At 39.8% G+C, this 20,518-nt stretch overlaps 1 protein-coding gene across 1 annotated transcript in view; it reads right to left on the bottom strand.

Moving 5' to 3' along the window:
* Positions 1-5,073: 5,073 nt before the first annotated feature.
* LOC124862636 (myosin-10-like) overlaps positions 5,074-20,518 on the bottom strand; it is a 92,443-nt gene continuing 76,998 nt past the window's right edge. Inside the window, exons 21-43 of the mRNA XM_047356682.1 lie at positions 20,224-20,384; positions 20,010-20,118; positions 19,796-19,927; positions 18,844-19,050; positions 18,560-18,697; positions 18,268-18,391; positions 18,010-18,181; positions 16,298-16,510; positions 16,076-16,220; positions 15,780-15,986; positions 12,488-12,592; positions 12,244-12,396; positions 11,913-12,161; positions 10,850-11,062; positions 10,548-10,760; positions 10,267-10,428; positions 10,054-10,182; positions 9,836-9,924; positions 9,443-9,566; positions 9,077-9,285; positions 8,885-8,993; positions 8,612-8,784; positions 5,074-8,237 (exon numbers count right to left, since the gene is read on the bottom strand). Coding sequence (XP_047212638.1) covers positions 8,084-8,237; positions 8,612-8,784; positions 8,885-8,993; positions 9,077-9,285; positions 9,443-9,566; positions 9,836-9,924; positions 10,054-10,182; positions 10,267-10,428; positions 10,548-10,760; positions 10,850-11,062; positions 11,913-12,161; positions 12,244-12,396; positions 12,488-12,592; positions 15,780-15,986; positions 16,076-16,220; positions 16,298-16,510; positions 18,010-18,181; positions 18,268-18,391; positions 18,560-18,697; positions 18,844-19,050; positions 19,796-19,927; positions 20,010-20,118; positions 20,224-20,384 — 3,690 coding nt within the window. The 3' untranslated portion in view covers positions 5,074-8,083. The remainder of the gene's footprint in view (positions 8,238-8,611; positions 8,785-8,884; positions 8,994-9,076; positions 9,286-9,442; positions 9,567-9,835; positions 9,925-10,053; positions 10,183-10,266; positions 10,429-10,547; positions 10,761-10,849; positions 11,063-11,912; positions 12,162-12,243; positions 12,397-12,487; positions 12,593-15,779; positions 15,987-16,075; positions 16,221-16,297; positions 16,511-18,009; positions 18,182-18,267; positions 18,392-18,559; positions 18,698-18,843; positions 19,051-19,795; positions 19,928-20,009; positions 20,119-20,223; positions 20,385-20,518) is intronic.

Here is a 20,518-nt window from a genome sequence, read left to right as displayed (position 1 = left end):
GCATTTTTCTATATCCTAACTGCATCTCTTCTGATTTATGTAATATACTGAATAAAAACTTGAAAAAGACTTCAATCACAAAAACCTGACCCTCCAACTTGATGAAAATGAACTAAATGTCATTTTCCCCCTAATAAACGAGTAAAGGTTTGTAAGAAACATTTATTTTATATTAATTTTATTTAGTGTTTAGGCAGGACAGATTAAGAAAAATGTCTTATTTACAACCACAGCCAATTTGAGAGGCCAGTAATTTGAGTAAATTCGGACCTCTTTAATAAAACCTCGGCAGCTGAAAGAAAATTGGTTTAGCCCATAAATGAGAGCTTTAAATTCCATCTTGGAGATAAAAAGTCCAGCTTTAGGAATTTTGAGATTCATTTCAGTCTCTGGCTGCAGCAGACAGAAATAACAAGCCTACTGCTGAGCATGTTTTTCAGACAGTGAACATAATGAAGTTCCCAGAGTGTGTGTTGTGCGCAGAAGTGCAATCAGTCTCTGATTTATGATGATCTAAACAATTTATAGAATTGCTTTAAAACAGAAACTCAGTTGGCCCTTTGTATCTAATTTGAAGTCTTTTTAAAAAGGACTCAGAAGATTGCAGCTGCTACTAATAAAAACGGCGACATCTATTGGACAGGATTTGATATTACTCAAGTTTTTTTCATTTTCTGACACAGCAGCATGTTTTGTGTTTTTAAATGGGTTGGTACTTGGCACTGGCATAGTTTATTAGCACAGTCCATACATTTTTAATAGGATCAGAATATCCTTCATTGTCACTGTCACAAGTACAACAAAACTGAGAAAAAGGTTATCTGGTCCGTGCATGAGCAATAAATAATTGACTTAAAATAGAAAAATAGCAGTAGTTTGTTGAAAAGATCAAATAAAAGCTAATGTGCAAACACCAGCATTGCCTCTCCCTTACATTCTAGCTGTGCTGAGTGTAGCTATGAGGGCCGAAGATGTATCTTGACCCAGTCTGACCTTCTGGCTGCAACCTGACAGGAAGCTGTGGATTCACATGTAGGTAGTGTGGCAGTCAAATGTTCCTCAGTTTGTCCACCAGTCTGTGCCGGATGATGGTGCTGAATGTTGTGCTATAGTCCACAAAAAGTAGTGGCACCTACCTCCCTTGCTGTTCTAGATGGGACCCTGCAGCATTGAGGGTTTTGGGCCATTCCAGAAACTGATTGTAAGCACGCTTCATCGAATTCTGAAATGGGTTTGGATGTATATTTGGGATCATTCTTCTGTCGAAACTCCCAACTGAGTCCAAGTGTCAACAATCTGGCTTTTGATCTGAGGTGAAGTTGAAAAAGTTGTCAGTAGTCCTTATTTTTCATAATGCCGTCCAAATCCTCAGTATGATGCTGCCACCACCATGGCTGACATTTGTTACATTGTTTTTAGGTTTATTACATTAGCAGCTTTAAAGTCTGAGGCTTCAAGAAGAAGAAACTTTGAATTTAAACGTGGTCTTAAGTACAATTCTATGGTGCTTTGTAGGATTTGAACAGTGCAGTAAAAAAAATTTTGCCTTCTAACAGATTTCTTTTAGTTTAGCTTTTTTAAGTCATCAGACATTTATTATCAGATCAAGATAACCCTATTAAATACAAAATGCAGTTTTGAACAGATGATTTTATTAAGTGAAAAACGTTTTCCAACCAACCTGGACCTTTCTAAAACTATTATTAGTAGTAGTATTAAACCTCTGTAACTGTGATCAGCTAATGTTTTTTAGAAAGCTGAGATCTAGTTTAATAGCAACACTTAGGCCTGGTTACTCTCACATCTGTACAGTCAAGAAATCAATTCAAAAGAACCTGTCTGACAACATGAAGTAGGCTAAAAGACTTTAAAAAGCAACACATCCCACCTCAGTGGAGAACACAATTTAGTTTTCTAGCAGAAAATCCTGAATATACATTTCTAGCCATCAGTGTGTAACCCTGAACTCAAGCTCAAATTGCTAATGCAGCAGGACAATGATACGGGGGATACCAGTAGATCCACCTCTGAATGACCCAATAAATAAAGGATTATGGTTTTAGAGGGGCTGCAAGGTGGCACTGTTCGCTTGCAGCAAGAAATCAACTCCCGGCCTGGGCTCTTTCTGCACAAAGTTTGCATGTTCTCCCCGTTCATGCATGGGGTCTTTCTGGGTACGCCGGCATCCTCCCACAGTCCAAAGCCATAACTCTTAGGTTAATAGGTGTCTCTTAACTGCTCTTAGCTATGAGTGTGTGTCTATCTGTTGTCATATGATGGGCTGCCTGGGGTGTACCCTGCTTCCTGCCCGTAGACTGCTGGAGATAGGCACCAGCTGCGGCCCTGTACGAGAGAAGCAGGTTTAGAAAATGGATGGATGGTTTCAGAGCGGCATAGTTATGATGATGTGGAGCCACCTTCAACAGGCTGAATTAAATGCTTGATGGAAGTAGTTGTAGTTAGGTTGAAGGAGTTATTACTTTTTGATCACAGGACCACATTGGTTTGGTTAGCTTGTTTCCCTAATAAAACAACAAAATGATCTTTAAGGGGACAAATACTTTTTCATAGCACTGTATAATTAGTACAGAGTAAACATAAATCTCCAATATTGTAACATGACATTTTTATATATCATATACATCTAAATTATGAATGTTTATTGTCAGTCAGTCAGTCATTTTCTACCGCTTATTCCATAGTGGGTCGCAGGGAAGCTGGTGCCTATCTCCAGCAGTCTATGGGCGGGAGGCGAGGTACACCCTGGACAGGTCACCAGTCCATCACAGGGCAACACACATACAACCATGCACACACTCATTCCCCTAAGGGCAATTTAGAGTTACCAATTAACCTAACTGGCATGTCTTTGGACTGTGGGAGGAAGCCGGAGTACCCGGTGAGAACCCACGCATGCACGGGGAGAACATGCAAACTCCATGCAGAAAGACCCCAGGCTGGGAATCGAACCCAGGACCTTCTTGCTGCAAGGCAACAGTGCTACCAACTGCGCCACCGTGCAGCCCATGTTTATTGTTTAAATGATAATTTTTGTGGAATATGCATTTTTAAACATGATGATGAACTGGTTCAATGTGTCATGACAGACAACCTGCTGAACTGGGAAACACAGAAGTCCACTGTAACATGTATGTATTTCATGCTGTGGGATGAGTTACCCCTGTACCGTAAAGTGTAAACTTCATGTCGAAGAAGAATTTTTGCATCCCTCTAACCCACTGTATCAGTGGAGGTTTTGGATGTTGGGGTGCTGTTCTTCGGGCGGAGGTTGTAGCCGTCTGCAGCAGCCTTCAGCCATCACAGGAAGGAAGAGATGTGCCACCTTGTGTCCCATCCTTTCAAGCCGTTTGTCAAGAAACCAGGAATTTCACTTCAGAAACTCTGCATCTGCCATCCCACTTGCTGATCTGTTAGTGGTATGAATGACAGACCCTAACCTGCAAAGCTTATACATTAAATTTAACCACTCAAATAGGCCTAATTCAGAAAATGAGTCGATTGATCTATTTTTGAATTTTTTTTTTTAATCTTCAAAAACAATAATGTCCATAATGCCACAGCTTAAAAGCCACCAGCTGCAAAAATGTAAATTATCCTTGAAGAGGATTTGAGAAAGCTGACTGAATACAGTTAAATGGTGAAGATAATAACCAAAGTCTAGAAATCAATAAAAAAATAAATAAATTGAGTTCAAAATGTCAAACTTTACAGTGTTTACAAAAAATATTTACATATTTTTTTAAGAAAATGTGTAACATGATCTTAGATGGCAAGTTAGTCTGAAATGACAGTGATCGTAATTTTAGGAAAAATAGAGGTGGGAACTGATTAAAAAAATGAATCATCATGATTAATCACATTTTTCCTAAATAGCAACATTTGTGACAATAAGTAAGGTTTTCAATTCCAATAAATTTTATTTATTGACTGAATTAATAAATAGAAATTATGTTTTTATCATGATATTCAATAGCTTTACTCCAACGCATTCAGATTCAGATCTAGTAAGATTAAAACTGTCTTAGTATTAAACCAGCAGCTTTACACTTTATACACTTCTAAATCCTGCAACCACTATATGTTGGGAAAAGTTAAACACTTCTATATTTTGCAGAACATGGTTTCTATATCCAGAAGTGTTGAACCTCTCTCTGTGTTACTCTTTACAGTCACTGCATTTTAGAGGAAATGTGATTTTTAAATCCTCTACATGAAATGTATCTTTCTTAATGTCTAAACACTAAATAATATGCCAAGTGGCAACAAGGTAAAAAGAGACAACCTTTCAGGGTTGAAAGCATGTTGGCATGGCAATCCTGACACAAATTCACCTGTTTCTTTTCTACCCCTGTTCGGGATGTCTCATGGTCTGGCTCTACATTTTAAATGTTTAAGGCTCCGTGGTAGCAATAATCTGTGACTCTCAAAAGCAGTCTTCAGCTCACGTTTACTCCTGTTATCCCGCTTGGCTCCCTGCTACCAGCCAAACACATGAGGAAGTATTCTCCTGAGCTCAGACAGCTAATAATAACTCATTTAAACACTTGTTACAGATGAAAAACATGACTATTAGGTGAATTGGTCTCTCTTAATTGCCCTTAGGTATGAGTGTGTCCTTGCAATGTTGTTTGCCATGTGTGTTTCTGTGTTGTCCTGCGATGGGCTGTCAGCTTATTGCCTAATGACTGCTGGAGTTAGGCACCAGAAACTCCCCCACCCACAGTCCCTGAAAGAACAAGCAGGTATAGACGAAGGATGGATCAAAATTAACACGTTAATGGTAAAAATAATCTAATGAAAAGTCAATTCAATGTAAGCTTCTGTCAGGATCCTGGTGATCCTGTCCAGATCATTGAAGTTCAGAATTCATTTTTGTAAATAAACTTACTTACCTTTACCTCGCGTCCTGGCTGATTCTGCATGTGGGTCAGAAAGCTCCATGACAACCAGTCAACTTCAACACTAACAGTGAGTTAGTTGCGTAAATAAACATGCTGTGTTAAAAAGTATTGTAAGAAATGAATCTTTAGCAGTTTAACCTCACTCTGAAAATAATAAAAATCACCATTAGGTACATTTATTCATTTGGGTAAAAATCATATGTTAAGACAATTATTTATCAAACACATTGGTTTGACAGTAACTTGTTACACTATTGATTGTTGGTGCAGCCCCCTTTTTTCTGCAGTAGGACAACAATATTTGAATGTTGATTATTTGTCTGGTGTACCATTTGTGTTGATCTGGTCAACTATTGTGGATCATTATCCTGGTATTTAAAAGCTGCTGGTATTTCAAGGAGTTCATGATTCCATGTACTCGTAACTAAGATCTTGGAAAAGAAACAGACCCAGAGCATCACACATCCTCCACCGTACTTAACGGGCATAAAGAGCTTTTCAACGTAACCAGTTTGTTTAACCCTAAATACACCTGCAAAGTTTCCTGTCAAACAAACTAAGTCCCACTAACCTTTTATAAACTCCAAATATTTATGTTTATGTTCCTAGAACAAAAAGACCTTTAAAAAGGCCTCAGTGCCATGTTATACTATTTCATATTTATGTAAAAATTATAAGTCTCAATTCTGTATCAACTTAAAAAAGCAAAAAATACATTTTAAACATGCTTCAATAACTTCTACTTTAAAGGGTTTTAGGAGCCAAAGGTGAAATGGCTCAAAAATGAAATATTTGTCAACATAGAAGTTTTACTCCCATAATTAACCTGAAGGTTGTGCGTTTCAAAATGCTTCAGTGTGAGATTATACCATTGCAATAAAATATTTTATTTTAAGGCTTTTTCCACATCTTCCCTAGAGATGCTAATAAATGTGGCTGGCATTGTGATTAAAAAGTAGAGGTGTAGGTGATCAATGTGCAATACTGAGCAGTTTGGATTATGAATGCAGTTTGTATTGTAAACAATAGCAGAGATATAAATACAGTTGATACCTATTGGACTGTTTTCATTTCTTAGTAACTCCAAACGTACAAAAGCTATCAATAAGAAAAGTCATAGCACCCATCTACAAAGATTTCCTCACTACTGACATATCATTTATAAAGGTCACAACGCCGAAGGAAGACGTTCACTAGGATGAGACATATATTTCATTAAATATGCAAATTTATGATATTTTTAAGAAAATATCTTCATGACATTATACATGGTTCAATATATGAACTATATATGTGATACAAATGGATGTGCAGCTTCTGGAATATGAAAGGCACAGAAGAAGAAGAAAGTGAGATAACATGGGGCACGATTGCTGTCTTTAGCACTCACACTGAACAGGTTCGATTCAACACTGACCTACTGTCGAGCATTAGAGAAAAGAGCAAGAAGGCAGCACACAGTCACAATTCCATATTCATGTGAAAGCAAGCAATCCTAGTTCAGGACTGATCAAACACTATTCAATTACAGCTCAACTGACAGAATTAAACTAATTTACAAGATGCTCACACTGGATTAGGTAAATCAATGACAAAATAAACTCATGATGGTATTTGTTTATACAGTGCCCTTGAACATTTTCCCCTTCTATCAACTTAAAACCACAAGCATGAATTTATTTAATTGGAATTTTATGTGATAGATCACCATAAATTAGTGCATAATAGTAAACTGAAAGAAAAATGGTCCATGGTTTTCAGATTTTCATTCGTAAGAAAAAGTGTGGTGTACATTTGTATCCAGCCTCCTTTACTCTGATGCCTGGAATACAATCCAGTGCACACAATGCACATCACTATGAAAACTCCATCACTATGGTGTAACAAGGTGATGGCAACATCTTGCTGTGGAGATTATTTTCTTCAGCAGTCAGATGGGCTGGTCAGAGTTGATGGGGAGATGAGTGGAGCTACTCTATATTGCCCAAAGAATTTATCTCTCTACTTTTACATGTACATGAACTTTGATGACATGCTATTCTTAATCTATAAGGTTGATGGACCCACCGCTGCCAGCAACAGCAACTTTAAGTATTCTGTAAACATTTCCCGCAAGGTTTAGGAGTGTGTTCATATTTAGATGAGAAAACCAGAATTGCAGCCATGGAAATGATTGGAACACCAAAATTCATTGATTTGGGGCTGTGAGCCAATACTTTTGGCAATATAGTGTATATACAAGGCAAAGCTGTAAAAAAACTAGTTAGAGGCAGCACCAGACCCTACAGTAGGACAAAAACCCTAAACATGCAGTCAGAGCTCCAACTGAATGCTTTAGATCAAAGCATAACTATGTATTAAACTGTTCCAGTCAATGTATAGACCAAGTAAATGCAATTGAGAATCCGTTCACAGATATTCTCATAGCTTAAACTGTTTTGCAAAGAAGAAAACCTTAATTCTATAGATATGCAAAACTGCTAGAGACATGCCGCAGAAGACTTGAAGCTATAGTTGCAGCAAAAGCTTCTACAAAGTACTGAGTACTGATACAAATTATGTATCAAGTCGCTTCAACTTCACAAATCCCAGCAAAATACAATGTTTGTGGTTGTAATGTGACAAAACGTGGAAAGGTTCAGTGTTTTTCTAAATACTTTTGCAAGGCACTGTATCACAATCTGCTCCTGTCTAATAATTTCCCTGTTTTGCAGTGCTGTTGGCATATTGTTTGGGACCATTTTGAACAGCTAATCACTGCCCCAGCAAACAATATTTATCGCCCACCAACCTGTGCACCCTCTACAAGCTAGGATTGGTAGTTCTAAAGGTTTGCCTACAACACTGTAACTAAACACAGGAGGATAAGGCAGAGTAGTGCCTTGCTGAAGTAAACTTCAGAGGAGTGGTAATGAGGGTGTTGGGGTTACAACTGCTGGTGTCTACTAAAGATAAGATATATCTGATAAGGTGAGCAATAAAAGGGTTTCTGGCTAAAATAACACGGTTAATAATTTGGGAAATATTAACAGAGGAGCTGTTGGAAAATTCACTGAAACCCTAAAGTGGTGAAGGAAGAAGAGGGTCCCTGTTGAAGCAGGTAAAGTCTGAATGATTGTTGTGGTTTAGTGATATGTATAAAGGAGAGATGATAGGTTCTTCTACTCCAGCTGGGGAGCTGGGGTCTCATTCGCATTGTTGTCAGTAATCTTGTTTTCCAGCTCATCGTCTGACAGGAGGTCCAAGGAGGTTCCCTCTACCTGCAGCAGGCGTCGCCCTGAGCGACTGGAAGAGAAGGTTATGGGGCCGCCACGTCTGTGGGAGGAAGAGGAGTGGAGGTAAACATAGGGTTCTGACATGGAGGCAGGAGCATCAACAAGGAAACAGGATGGTTTTCGGGGCCATTATTACCCTACGTCTTCTCCACTGTATTCACCAGGGTTAAAACAGATAAGCAGAGGAGAAATTTAGCCCAGAAAAAGGCCCTGGTAGGGAGGCATTACTTTCTGATTTAGCCCGAACTATTGGTTGAGGTTTTGTGGAGTTTCATCGTTTAGGAGAAAGTTCTCTGTAAAAACGCTTTACTGGTTGCGCATTTTGCACCAAATCCAACTCAGGCAGAAGCAACTCTTTACACATATTGTCCTTTAGATATAAACAGTGAAAGATCATTGTTTTTGAGACTGCACCTGAGACGGTTCTTGAGAGTGTGAACCTCCCGGCTCAGACCCTCGCTGGCCTCTGTGGCGTCATCAAGCTCCCTCTGCAGCTTTCTGCGAGAGGCATTTGCCCTGGTGGCCTCCTCCTCTGCCTCCTCGAGCTGCCGCTTCAGCTGCTTCATGCGGGAGTTCGCCTTCTCCAGCTTCGCACAGGGAAGGGAGAATTAAGATATGAGACCTTAATAACCAGAAATCATGATAAAAACCTATCACATCAAGTATTACAATTAGAGGCAGACATACTTGCTCTTTAAATTGATCACCATGGCGACGTTCATCCTCCACCTGCATGCAGACTTCTTTCAGCTTCTTCTCTGTCCTTCTCACAATCTTATTGGCTGCTGCCCGCTCCCTTTAGTGAAGAACCAATGGTTTATTTTTGTTGACTAGATCAGTACTCAGTGTAAGAAAGGGGAAACTAAAACTCTTGCCCACCTGGCTTCCTGCTCCATCTGTTCCTCCAGCTGTGCTATCTTGGCCTCCAGAGCGGTGATGGAGGCCTTGAACCTGTTTTTCACCGACCCCTCCAGCTCACTCAGCTTGACACGCAGATCCTTGTTTTGGCGCTCCAACTGCAGCCGGGCATTTTCACTCTTTTGTGCAGTGCTGCGCTCCGCACTCAGCTCTGTAGTCAAGGTGTCCACCTAAAAAAAAGGAAAGATGAGGACACAGAATGAGAAAAAAAGAGGTAATAAACAGGTCATGCTGGCACAATTTAATATTCTTAAAAAGTTTAATGCAAGAAACACATAGAAGAATTAAGACGATCAGTCATTAGATTGCAGCTCCAAAACGTCTTACCTGCAGGTTTGTTTTCCTGAAGCGGTCATTGAGCAGCTCCATGTTGCCCTGTTCCTCCTCCAGCTCCTCCTCCAGCTGGGCGATTCGAGCCTCCAGCCTCCTCTTCTCATCCATCAGAGCAGCCCTGAGACAACAAGTTAAAAATCAAGTGACCTTAAAAAGCTTCATTATGGGTATTCCAAACATTTCCATATGCTTCCCTGGAAGTCAGTGGAGTCATGTCCAGATAAAGTTTCTTTATTGTTGAGGACTGACAAAAACCTCTCTAGTCAATCTGAATTAAACAATATATTATTGTCATCACCAATACCACATGACTGTTATTTCTGCCTACGCTTATTTAAAAAAGGTTATTTTATTTTGCCATGTGTTCCACAGCATTATCCCACTTACTTTCCAGAAGTGCTGTTCGAGATCTCATCCTGCAGCTCGTCTCGTTCTTGCTCAGCATGACGCCGACCCCTTTCAGAAGCTGCCAGATCCTGTGAAGCAGAAAAGGAATTGTGTTGCAATTTCACTTCCAAAACACAAAGAAAGACAAATTTAACAACATATACACAGGAAGACCAAAAGGAGCTCTGCAGAACTCCTGAATGTAAGGCTGCCCTGACCTCATGTAGCTGAACAATTTCCGCCTCCAGGCTCTTAAGTTTCTTCTCAGTCTCCTTAGACAAGGCAAAAATGTCATCTCTAGAAGCTCGGGTGTCCTCCAGCTCCCTCTGATAGTCTTTCATTTGAGCCTGAAGTAGACAATAGAAGTAGTATGAATGATGTAGGAACAAAGTATCACTTCCAACGTAATGAAATGTAGATAAAATGCTCACCTGTAACTTGCGTAGCTGCTTAATGGCTTCATCCCGAGCCTTGTTGGCTCCTTCTATGTGTCCTTCTATATCCTTTAAGTCCATCTCCAGCTTCTTTTTGGCAGCAACAGCCAAAGCTCTCTGCTTTCTTTCATCCTCTAACTCAGCTTCCATTTCTCGCACCTGCAGGAGAGGGCATTAAAGCTATCAGAAAAGGAGTAAGGAGATGTACAAGCGCTTTTTATGGTTAACTCGAGGATATTTTTTACTCAGTAGCATAAAAGTGGGATTTAATTTGGCACCTGCTTGACCAGGGCTCTTTTCTTCTCATCATTCTGATCATCCCGTCCCTGAAGGTCTCTTTCATACTGGGCTTTCATGGCCTGCATGTTGACCTCCAAACGCAGCTTGGCATCCTCTGTGGCCTGCAGCTCGTCCTCCAGCTCCTCTAGCTGGGTCTTCATCTCCTCAAGCTGCTGCTCCAGAGTGCGCTTGGACTTCTCCAGCTCATGGACCTGCAAAATACATGGGGATTAAAAACGAATATAAAACAAAGGGATACATGAAAAAACATGCTCTAAAATCTCAGTGTTGTGACACTCACATTCTTGCCAACGTCATCCTTTGAGCTCATCAGATCTTCCATTTCAGCTCTGAGCTGCTTGTTAATCCGCTCCAGCTCCTCTTTTGCCTCAAGGGCCTCGTCCAGAGCTCTCGTCATGGACAGGGCTTTGGTCTCCTTCTCTCTGGCCTCGGCTTCGGCACGGTCCCGCTCCTCAGCATAACGAGCTGAGATGCTTTTCTCCTCAGCCAGCATCTACAGATGAGATTAAGGTAATTATATTGCAAATTATATTCAGAACTTACAAATTTTAAAATAATAAAAAAAAAAGAGTGATTTGTGGTATTCAAAAAGACAACTTGTTCAGCGCCTTGTAAAATCTGGCATTCTTAACCAAACCCCTTGAACATCATTTGTTGCAATTATAGGTGCGAGATCTTTGAGGAATGGATCTACCAGCTTTGCTCATCTAGCGACTGAATTTTAGCTCATTCTCCAGTCAGATTAGATGCAGAGCGTCTGTGAAAGACACTTTTCAGGTCTTGTCACAAATTTTGAACTGTATTTAGGTCAAAACATGGACTAGGCCATTCCAACAAATGAGCATGTTTTGATCTTTACTATAGCTCTTAATGTATGTTTAATGTTGTTGTCCTGCTGGATGGGGAAACTCCACCCTTGCCTCAAGTCTCTTGCAGACTGTAGCACCTTTTTTTCAGGATTGCCCTGTAATTAGCTCCATCCATTGTTCCAGCAACTGTAATCATAAACGATGCCCCTACCAAAGAAAACATCCTTACATTATGATGCTGCCACCACCATGTTTCACCATGGGGATGGTGTGGCCAAGCAATACTCAGTATTAGTTGTTTTTTTTTTTGTATTTAATTTTTGCTCTCAGGTGTATAAATTATTTAAGTGACTTCTGAAGGTGGTTGGTAGTACTATTTCACAATAATGAGCATTTTTGTTAAAAGACAAAATATAAAACATAATCCCAATAAAATACACTAAAGTTTATAGTTGTAACACAAACAAAAATTAACAAAGGGTTATGAATACTTTTCGAAGCCTACACAATATTCATGATATAAAGTGTTCTAACCTGGTCAAACTTCTTCTGTTTCTTCTCCAGGTTGGAGACAATCTGTCTCTGATGATCCAAGTCAACAGTGAGATCATCCAGTTCCTGCTGAAGACGAGTCTTTGTCTTCTCCATCTTCTCAAAAGCAATTGTCTTCTCTTCCAGACGTTGGTTTGACAGCTCCAGATCCTTCTGCAGTTTCTTCTTTGCCTCCTCCAGGCTTTCTATTGTCCCAACATCATCCTCAAGCTTCTTCTTGCTCTCTGACAGCTGCCAACACATTCACACCATCAGTCAGAAGAAAACTAATCAGCATGTTGTTGAAACACAGACAGAAAATCACACATCTTACCTGAGCCTGTACAGTCAACAGCTGTTTCTCCAGATTCTTGCGTGCCTCCTCGTCCTCCTCCTGTTGCTCCTGCAGAGTGGCTTTCTCCTCCTCCAGCTGGCGAATACGACTGCTCAGATTCAGTTTCTGGCGGGTCTCCTCCTGGAGAAGCTCCTATATAAACATAAACACGAATGCTGCAAGTTAAATAGGAAGGATTCAAGAAAAATTAACTTGACAAATAATCTGAAATACTCAGCTTCACCTGTGTGTCCTGCAACTGACTCTCTAATCCAGCAACATCTTTAGCCATCTTGATCCCCTTCCTCTCTGCATCTTCCAGCAGGGCGGACACATTGTCTAGTTCAGTCTGTATGGACAGATTCACACCAGGTAATGTTTTTAAATAAAATGTTTAGCACATTAACACAACATAAAAACAAGCAAAAAAAAAGAATAATAAATGACATATATATACAGTACAGACCAAAGGTTTGGACACACCTTCTCATTCAAAGAGTTGTCTTTATTTTCATGACTATGAATATTGTAGCTTCACACTGAAGGCATCAAAACTATGAATTAACACATGTGGAATTATATACTGAACAAAAAAGTGTGAAACAACTGAAAATATGTCTTATATTATAGGTTCTTCAAAGTAGCCACCTTTTGCTTTGATTACTGCTCCGCACACTCTTGGTATTCTGTTGATGAGCTTCAAGAGGTAGTCACCTGAAATGGTTTTCACTTCACAGGTGTGCCCTGTCAGGTTTAATAAGTGGGATTTCAAGCTTTATAAATGGGGCTGGGACCATCAGTTGTGTTGTGCAGGAGGTGGATACAGTACACAGCTGATAGTCCTACTGAATAGACTGTTAGAATTTGTATTATGGCAAGAAAAAATCCGAGTCACCAGCCTCAGAAATCGCAGGTTAACAGCAGCTCAGATTAGAGAACAGGTCAATGCCACACAGAGTTCTAGCAGCAGACACATCTCTAGAACAACTGTTAAGAGGAGACTGTGTGAATCAGGCCTTCATGGTAAAATAGCTACTAGGAAACTACTGCTGAGGACAGGCAACAAGCAGAAGAGACTTGTTTGGGCTAAAGAACACAAGGAATGGACATTAGACCAGTGGAAATCTATGCTTTGGTCTGATGAGTCCAAGTTTGAGATCTTTGGTTCCAACCACTGTGTCTTTGTGCGGCGCAGAAGAGGTAAACGGATGGACTCTACATGCCTGGTTCCCATCGTGAAGCATGGAGGAGGAGGTGTGATGGTGTGGGGGTGCTTTGCTGGTGACACTGTTGGGGATTTATTCAAAATTGAAGGCATACTGAACCAGCATGGCTACCACAGCATCTTGCAGCGCCATGCTATTCCACCCGGTTTGCGTTTAGTCGGACCATCATTTATTTTTCAACAGGACAATGACCTCAAACACACCTCCAGGCTGTGTAAGGGCTATTTGACTAAGAAGGAGAGTGATGGGGTGCTGCGCCAGATGAATTCTTTGAATGAGAAGGTGTGTCCAAACTTCTGGTCTGTACTGTATCTACGACAGAATATTAGAGCCAAGCTAAGAGACTTTATTTTTTGGAAAGTATGAGAATAAAGTAATTTTTATGACAACCCTTACAAAAAAGCACAGTGTTCCATGCGTTAACGTGAGGAAGCATCTTGTGAAGTTATACTTTTGTATCAGTTTCTCAAATAAGGACTGTCACATGCTTGTCAGATTGGTCAAGCAGCCATGGAGGTGGGACCCAAAATGGCAGCAATAAGGAAGGCCAAAAATGATCCGTGGAAGCTTCTTTTTATTTTGGTGCCAGACGTGTTATAAACCACCAACCCCAAAACAATGGATGACAGACTGCTTAAATACAAATGAATCTAAATGGGAAGAAACCATATCTAGGACTGCTTCCAATGAAGATCTATAACACCACAACAATATTTACATTAAATAAGGAGCAAACAAAACAAAACATTTACAAACTCGTACAAAGTAAAACTACTTTAATTTCATACCAATAATTATTACAAGATCAAAATATAAAGCATAATCTCGCCAAACCACCCCCTTCTTAATCCACTTCCTATTTGGTACCATCCCAGAACTAATAAGTTGTATGCAAACCCCCGGGGAATGTTTTATCTGTGCACACCTGCTGGGAGATACAAAATGGCAGAGGTAAGTGTTTACCAAAAAAAAAAAACCCAAGACAACCTTGTATACTATTGGAGCTAAAATCAATCATCTTTTGAAGAAACTTAACATTATTGTCTGTTCACCTTTTATAGGAGGGAATGCCAAAATGAGGCCCTCCAACCCAGTGAATGACACGCCCATACACACACGCCTTCCAAGCAAACAAATAAACCAAATGAAAAACCAGTTGCTGTATTGTTATTACCTATGCTGTACACATGTGTCTCTACCAAAAAACAATTATGGATCTACAATATAAATGGAACAGGGGCTCATTGCCACAAGGACATTCTTAATCTTTTAGCACATCAGCATCAAATTATTACCAGTATCTGGGGTATAGGAGTATACGTGGGGGTATACAACTTTATTTTCATAATATTAGCCTACAACTTTATTCTTTATTCTTGTGTTAAGATTTTGTTCTTTTAATATTACAACTTTCTTCTCGTAATTTCCCCGAAAACAGTCTCTTAGTCTGGCCCTAATACTTCGTCATAATATATCAGTTGTTGTAAAATCAGTAAAATTTTTTAAACTGGATCATTGCCTTTTGATTTGAACATTGTAAATAAAACCTGATGACTGTAAATGTAAATAAATGTGGTTGCTTTAATGGTTGAACGAGTTTTTGAATTCAACAAAGTCAACTCTAAGTTTACTATGAAAGAAAATATGTGGGCAGCAGTTATTAAGCAGCTTTTCTCTTGTTGTTACGCTGGGCATCCTGATCTGATTCATGGTATTCGATCGAGGTCCAGACCACAGCAACAACTAGGATTGAAGATCCCTGATCCCTGCTGCTGATTTACCTTAGGTGATTTTATGTCAGCTACACTCCTAATATTAGTCGTGGGGGTGTGTGCCTGCGTTTTGTGCAGCCAATCTGTGTTAAAATCACAGCCTTTCATCTGTAAGCAGTTTGCAAAGTCGCACCTTATTTTGTTGATCTAATAAATGTGGGTCTTCCCTCAAAACAGTTTAAATTGTTTTGTACCCTCTACAATGATGTTAATACTGAAGGAGAGACTGTATTGGCAGGTGCATTTCCTGTCTGTCTTTGTGATGTCACCTGCTTTGCAATGTGCTACCCATACAGAGGTCCAGGTAGGAGAAAGATATGCAGAGAGCAGCTGAAATCTGAAGACGTTGCAAGCAATAACATGATTCTCATTTTATGATGAACAACTTTTTATATGTTTTGTCTGCATGCGAGTAACCAGAAGAGCACTAAAATTTATTTTAAGCTGAATTGTCAGGGTCATATCAAAACATTGAAACCTTTATTGGTCAGAAAAGAAAAAGTCTTTCTAAATGAAGCTACAAGTATGAATCAATCACCTGCAGCTTGTGTGTGCGTTCAGCCAGTTCCACTTTGGCCCTCTCCCCTTCTGTGACTCGGGCCATGAACTCCTGCAGCTGACCCTCCAGCTTCTTCCTCTTGTGTTCGGACTCCGTCTTTGCGTGCTGTAAGGTTTTCACCTCATTGGCCAGTTCCTTGTTGGCGCTCTCTTGGCTCTGCTTCGTCTTTTCTAGGTTAGCTTTGAACTAGATTAAAAAAGAACAATTCAACTGTGATGTTAGATACTAAAGCAAGGCTAGGTGTGGTATTAGATGATTGTGTGAAAGTCTCGTACCCTCTTGGCCTGCTCAAGCTGTTCAGACAGCTCCTCCAATGCAGTTGCATGCCTTTGTCTCATCTCCTGAATCTGGGCTTCATGGTTCTTAGTTTCCTCTTCAATGGCTTTCTTCAGCTCTGCCACCTCCTGTTCACGCTTGGTCCTACACAGAGCACTGACAGCGTCAGCAAAAACCTCACCCTGCATAAGAAGAATGAAAACAAATGTGGAAAGTGCTACCTGAGCTCCTGCTGTGCTGCAGTTGTATCTAGGGTGTCTTCCAGTTCTGTCTTCAAGGCCTCGAGCTCCTCACTCAGATCCCTCTTGAGTTTCTCTGCCTTGTTCCTGGCATGCTTCTCTGACTCAAGGTCCTCCTGCAGCTCAGACAGCTGGGCTTGCAGCTCCCTGATCTGCTTTAGAGCGTTGTTCTTCTGGTTAATCTCTTCCTCTCCTCTGTTAAGAAGTGGAAATGATGAAAACTATATATAAGGACCCAGGTTTTTCATCAATTTAAACTGTCAACTGTTAACCATCAGAAAACATAATATCCCCAATTTATCGAAAACAGGTGTAGATTTGGGTACAGAAATGATCATAGTTCCATGTGAGATTTACAAAACAATGGCTAATCCCAGCGTGCTAACAGACAGGTGTTGATAAATCTGCTGGCTGGAAACAACCAGTTTTCCCTTACCACACCAATATTTACTAGTAATTTTGGTGACCTCACCCACAGAATTTGTTTCACTGATAAATTACCGTAAAGAGGTACATTTCTCTCAGATTTTAAAGTGATGGTGTCACAGCAGAAGACTGACCCACTAAAAAAACAAACAAAACCTGAACCATGAATCATCAAACAAATAATCTCAAATGTAGTATCATAATGCTTTGGTATTTTAATGGCATTCTTACTAAACAAGATTACTTAACAGTCACACTGTAGAAATGCTGGATAAGGTGCTAATGGGTATTAGGAGAGATTGGTTCATCTAGTTGCAGAGCAACAAACTAAATCCAACTGTCCAGTGCAAAATTACACACCACAGTCACAGGTTAAAAGCATGTCACAAGATTTTTTAGACATGTACAACAGGGTCTTTTCATCCGATCCAAGGCCGACCCATCTCCCCTTCAATACTCCTTAAAGGAACTCTCCACCATCACCTGTTCAATCCCTGAATGACCCCGGTGCCCAAAGACCCCAGAATACAAAGCACCTACAATGTTATGACTCTGCAACACCAGGTTCTCTCCTCCGATTGGTTCTAGATGTTGGCATAAGTCTTTCATTACATGCTAAATGTGCTTTTGTGGTTTGTTATCCATTGTCTTGTCAAATAAATATCCAGGCTAAGAATTTCAATTTGTTTTGCTTAAAACCTCTACAGTATTTGACACGACCTTACATACTCTTTAATCTTTAAAGTAAATCAAGAAAGAACAAATTAATAAAAAATATTTAAAAATCCACAATGAACATATGACCTTAAAATTAGAACTTCTGAACATTATTTTAACGCTTGAGCTAGAAATTCTCCAAGAATGTTAGAGAATGTTTTCTCTGTTGAACAGAACTGCGTGTAAAGTCTAAAACATGGCGCTCACGTCCACAATGATAAGATCCTGAAATCTGTGTGAAAATGAGCATGGTATTCTTATTTTTTTCACGTAATAAATAAAGGTCATTGAGTCTACAAATTGAACTCATGTTGGTATAGAAAGTCTCCACTGGGTGGCGACTGTGTGCTCAGTTTCATTGAACTGTTGATTCTTTCAGCATTCCATACATGCACCTTAAAAAAAGCCAATTTTAATTGTCCAAAATAATTATATTGTGATTTATTTTTATTTGTTTTAAAGCTGAATCTTAATGACTGTATATTAAAAGGAGCTTAGCTGAAACTTATTCACAAACGTCTTTGCTGATCCTGGGTCAGTGTGTCTCCCACCTGGTTTGCATCATCTGCTGTTCCTCCTCCTTCTTGCTCAGCTGAACTTTAAGCTCCTCTATCTGAGACTGTAGCTCGCCTATTTGGTCCTGGAAGTCGGATGTCTCTCCATCCAGCTTCCTCTTGGCCTTCTCAAGTTCCTGACGGGTTTTTTCCTCTTTCTTCAGTCTCTCTAAATAGGGATTAAAACAGTATAGAAATATATGAAAATTCAAGGTTTTATTTCTCTTAGCTCGGCTTTGCTATTCAGTCATTTACCCTCCAGGTCAACCATCATCATCTCCTGCTTGTTCCTCATCTTTCCCAAATTTTTGGCTTTGTCCTCCTCTTCAGCTAACATCAATGTCATTTCGTTGATTCTGTCTTCAAGCAGCTTCTTCTCCTGAAGAAGCACAGACAGGTCAGCATAAACGAAGTTTTGCAGTAAAAGCTGAATCTTGGCATATAGTCACTTGTGGCAGAGTATTTTCTCCTTAGAAAGAAAACATTCAGATTTCTAAAAAAAAACATTTTTATCTCTTTTAAACTATGGACAACCAGTCTCTCTGACCTTCAGGAACTTGGAGTTCTGGTCTTCCAGCAGTAAAATATCCTCTTCATACTTCTTCATCTTAGCTTCAGCTGTGACTTTCTCAAGCTGAAGTTTCTGCCTGGCAGCCTCCTCCTCATCCAACTGCTCTTCCAGGTCCTACAAACAGAAATTACAGCTAATACGGTTCAAACAAGCAAGCATTTTGTTATTCATAATCCAGAGCTTCATAGATTTCATTGTGTCTGACTGTAATACTCCAGAACTTGGCCACCCGCTCACATCTAAAACTTTTGGACACATACTTGGATGTGAGACTGCATCTTCTTCTTCTCGTTCTGCAGTCCTTGACTCCTCTCTTCTTCTTCCTCCAGCCTGGACTCCAGGTCATGCAGGATCTCCTCTAACTCTTGCTTTTTGGATGCCAGCCGAGCTCTCATCTCCTCTGCTTCTGCAAACAGCTCTGTTTCTGCCTGAAGCTGCTCCGCAAGGATGTTCTTCTCCTCCAGTAACTACACAAAAAATAATGTTCATACCTCTGATCTGCTTGGTTTAATAGTAGTGCAGTATTAATATTTACACGTCTCAAACGTTTCCACATTTTGTAACATCACAACCACCTACTTCAGTGCATTTCACAGGTAATTTGATGTGATAAAACAACACAAAGTAGTGCATAATTGTGAACTGTAAGAAATTTCTATTTACAAATAATAATCTAAAAAGTGTTGCCTGCACTTATATTTAGCCCCTTTTATTATGGTACCCATTAATGAAATCCAACACAATCAACTCCCTTCTGAAGTCACGTAATTAGTAAATTGAGCCCACCGGTGGGCCTCTGTAGAAGGAAGGCCTGAAGGAAACCATAAGAAGGCCAAATTGCTGTTTACCAAGAACCAGGTATATGTAAGAAGTTGCTCTGGTCAAATGAGACCAAAATGAAACTTGTAAAATGCTACATGTGGTGAAAAACTAACTCTTCAAATCATCCTGGAAAAACCATACCCATGGTTAAAAATGTTGGTGGCAAGATCATGATGTGGGATTGCTAACTTGGAAAAGTATGTACCCAATTCATTTGTTTAAGTCTTTTCAAAACCAGGTATCATTTTTTTACTTCACAAGCATACAAAGGTCTTACATAGAGTCCTCCAAAAATGCGTTGAGGTTTGTGGTTGGAATGTGACAAAATATGTATAAATTAAAGTATTTTTCCCACTGAAACTGAAGATTAAAGCTGTAGTAGTAAATAACCTGCTGATGTTTCCTCTCCATGTCCACCAGCTCTCCTTCAACTTTCATATGCTTCTCCTTCACTTTGACCAGCTCTTCATCTTTAGCTTGCATCTCCTCCTCCTGCCTGGTCACCTGCAGCAGCGGCTTCACCTGCAGTTACAATGCATTAAAAACATCCTGGTTGAAAAAAAAAAGAAATTAAACAACAAAGCACACACAGACAAGCACGCACCTTTGTGAATAGTCTCCACCACTGCCAGTGACGCAGCTTCAAGTAAGCAGCACAGTTTCTCTGGAGGACCTTTAGGGCACTGAGCTGCTGCTGCTTCTTAGCAAAGGCTCTGAAGCAACACATCCAGAGATGAAGATGACAAACAGTGAAAGAGCAGGAAACAAATATTTTCTGCTTTGGTTATATGGTTCATATAGTCACAATCTGTCCTTACTTGCGTGCCAAATATCCTCTACAGACGGCCTGGAAGTAAATAATGATGTCAGTGATCTTCAGGTCTCTCTCTTCCTCTAAATGAGCAAGGACTCCAGCTCTGAAAAATATCTTGCTCTGGCCGATACGAAACAGGTTGCCATCAAGCTCTAGTGCTTTAATCTACAAAAAAAACAAAGATCAAGGATTATTTGAACAATGTTGGGTGTTCTTTTTAAAACATTATGTTTAAATATATTTCATTTACTGACTTAAAACTGTCAGGCTGTTGTTTAAAATGTTAAACATTATAAATC

The sequence above is a fragment of the Girardinichthys multiradiatus genome, chromosome X (assembly GCF_021462225.1).
Source record: "Girardinichthys multiradiatus isolate DD_20200921_A chromosome X, DD_fGirMul_XY1, whole genome shotgun sequence".
NCBI classification, from domain to species: Eukaryota; Metazoa; Chordata; class Actinopteri; order Cyprinodontiformes; family Goodeidae; genus Girardinichthys; species Girardinichthys multiradiatus.
This window is presented reverse-complemented; position numbering and strand designations above follow the sequence as displayed.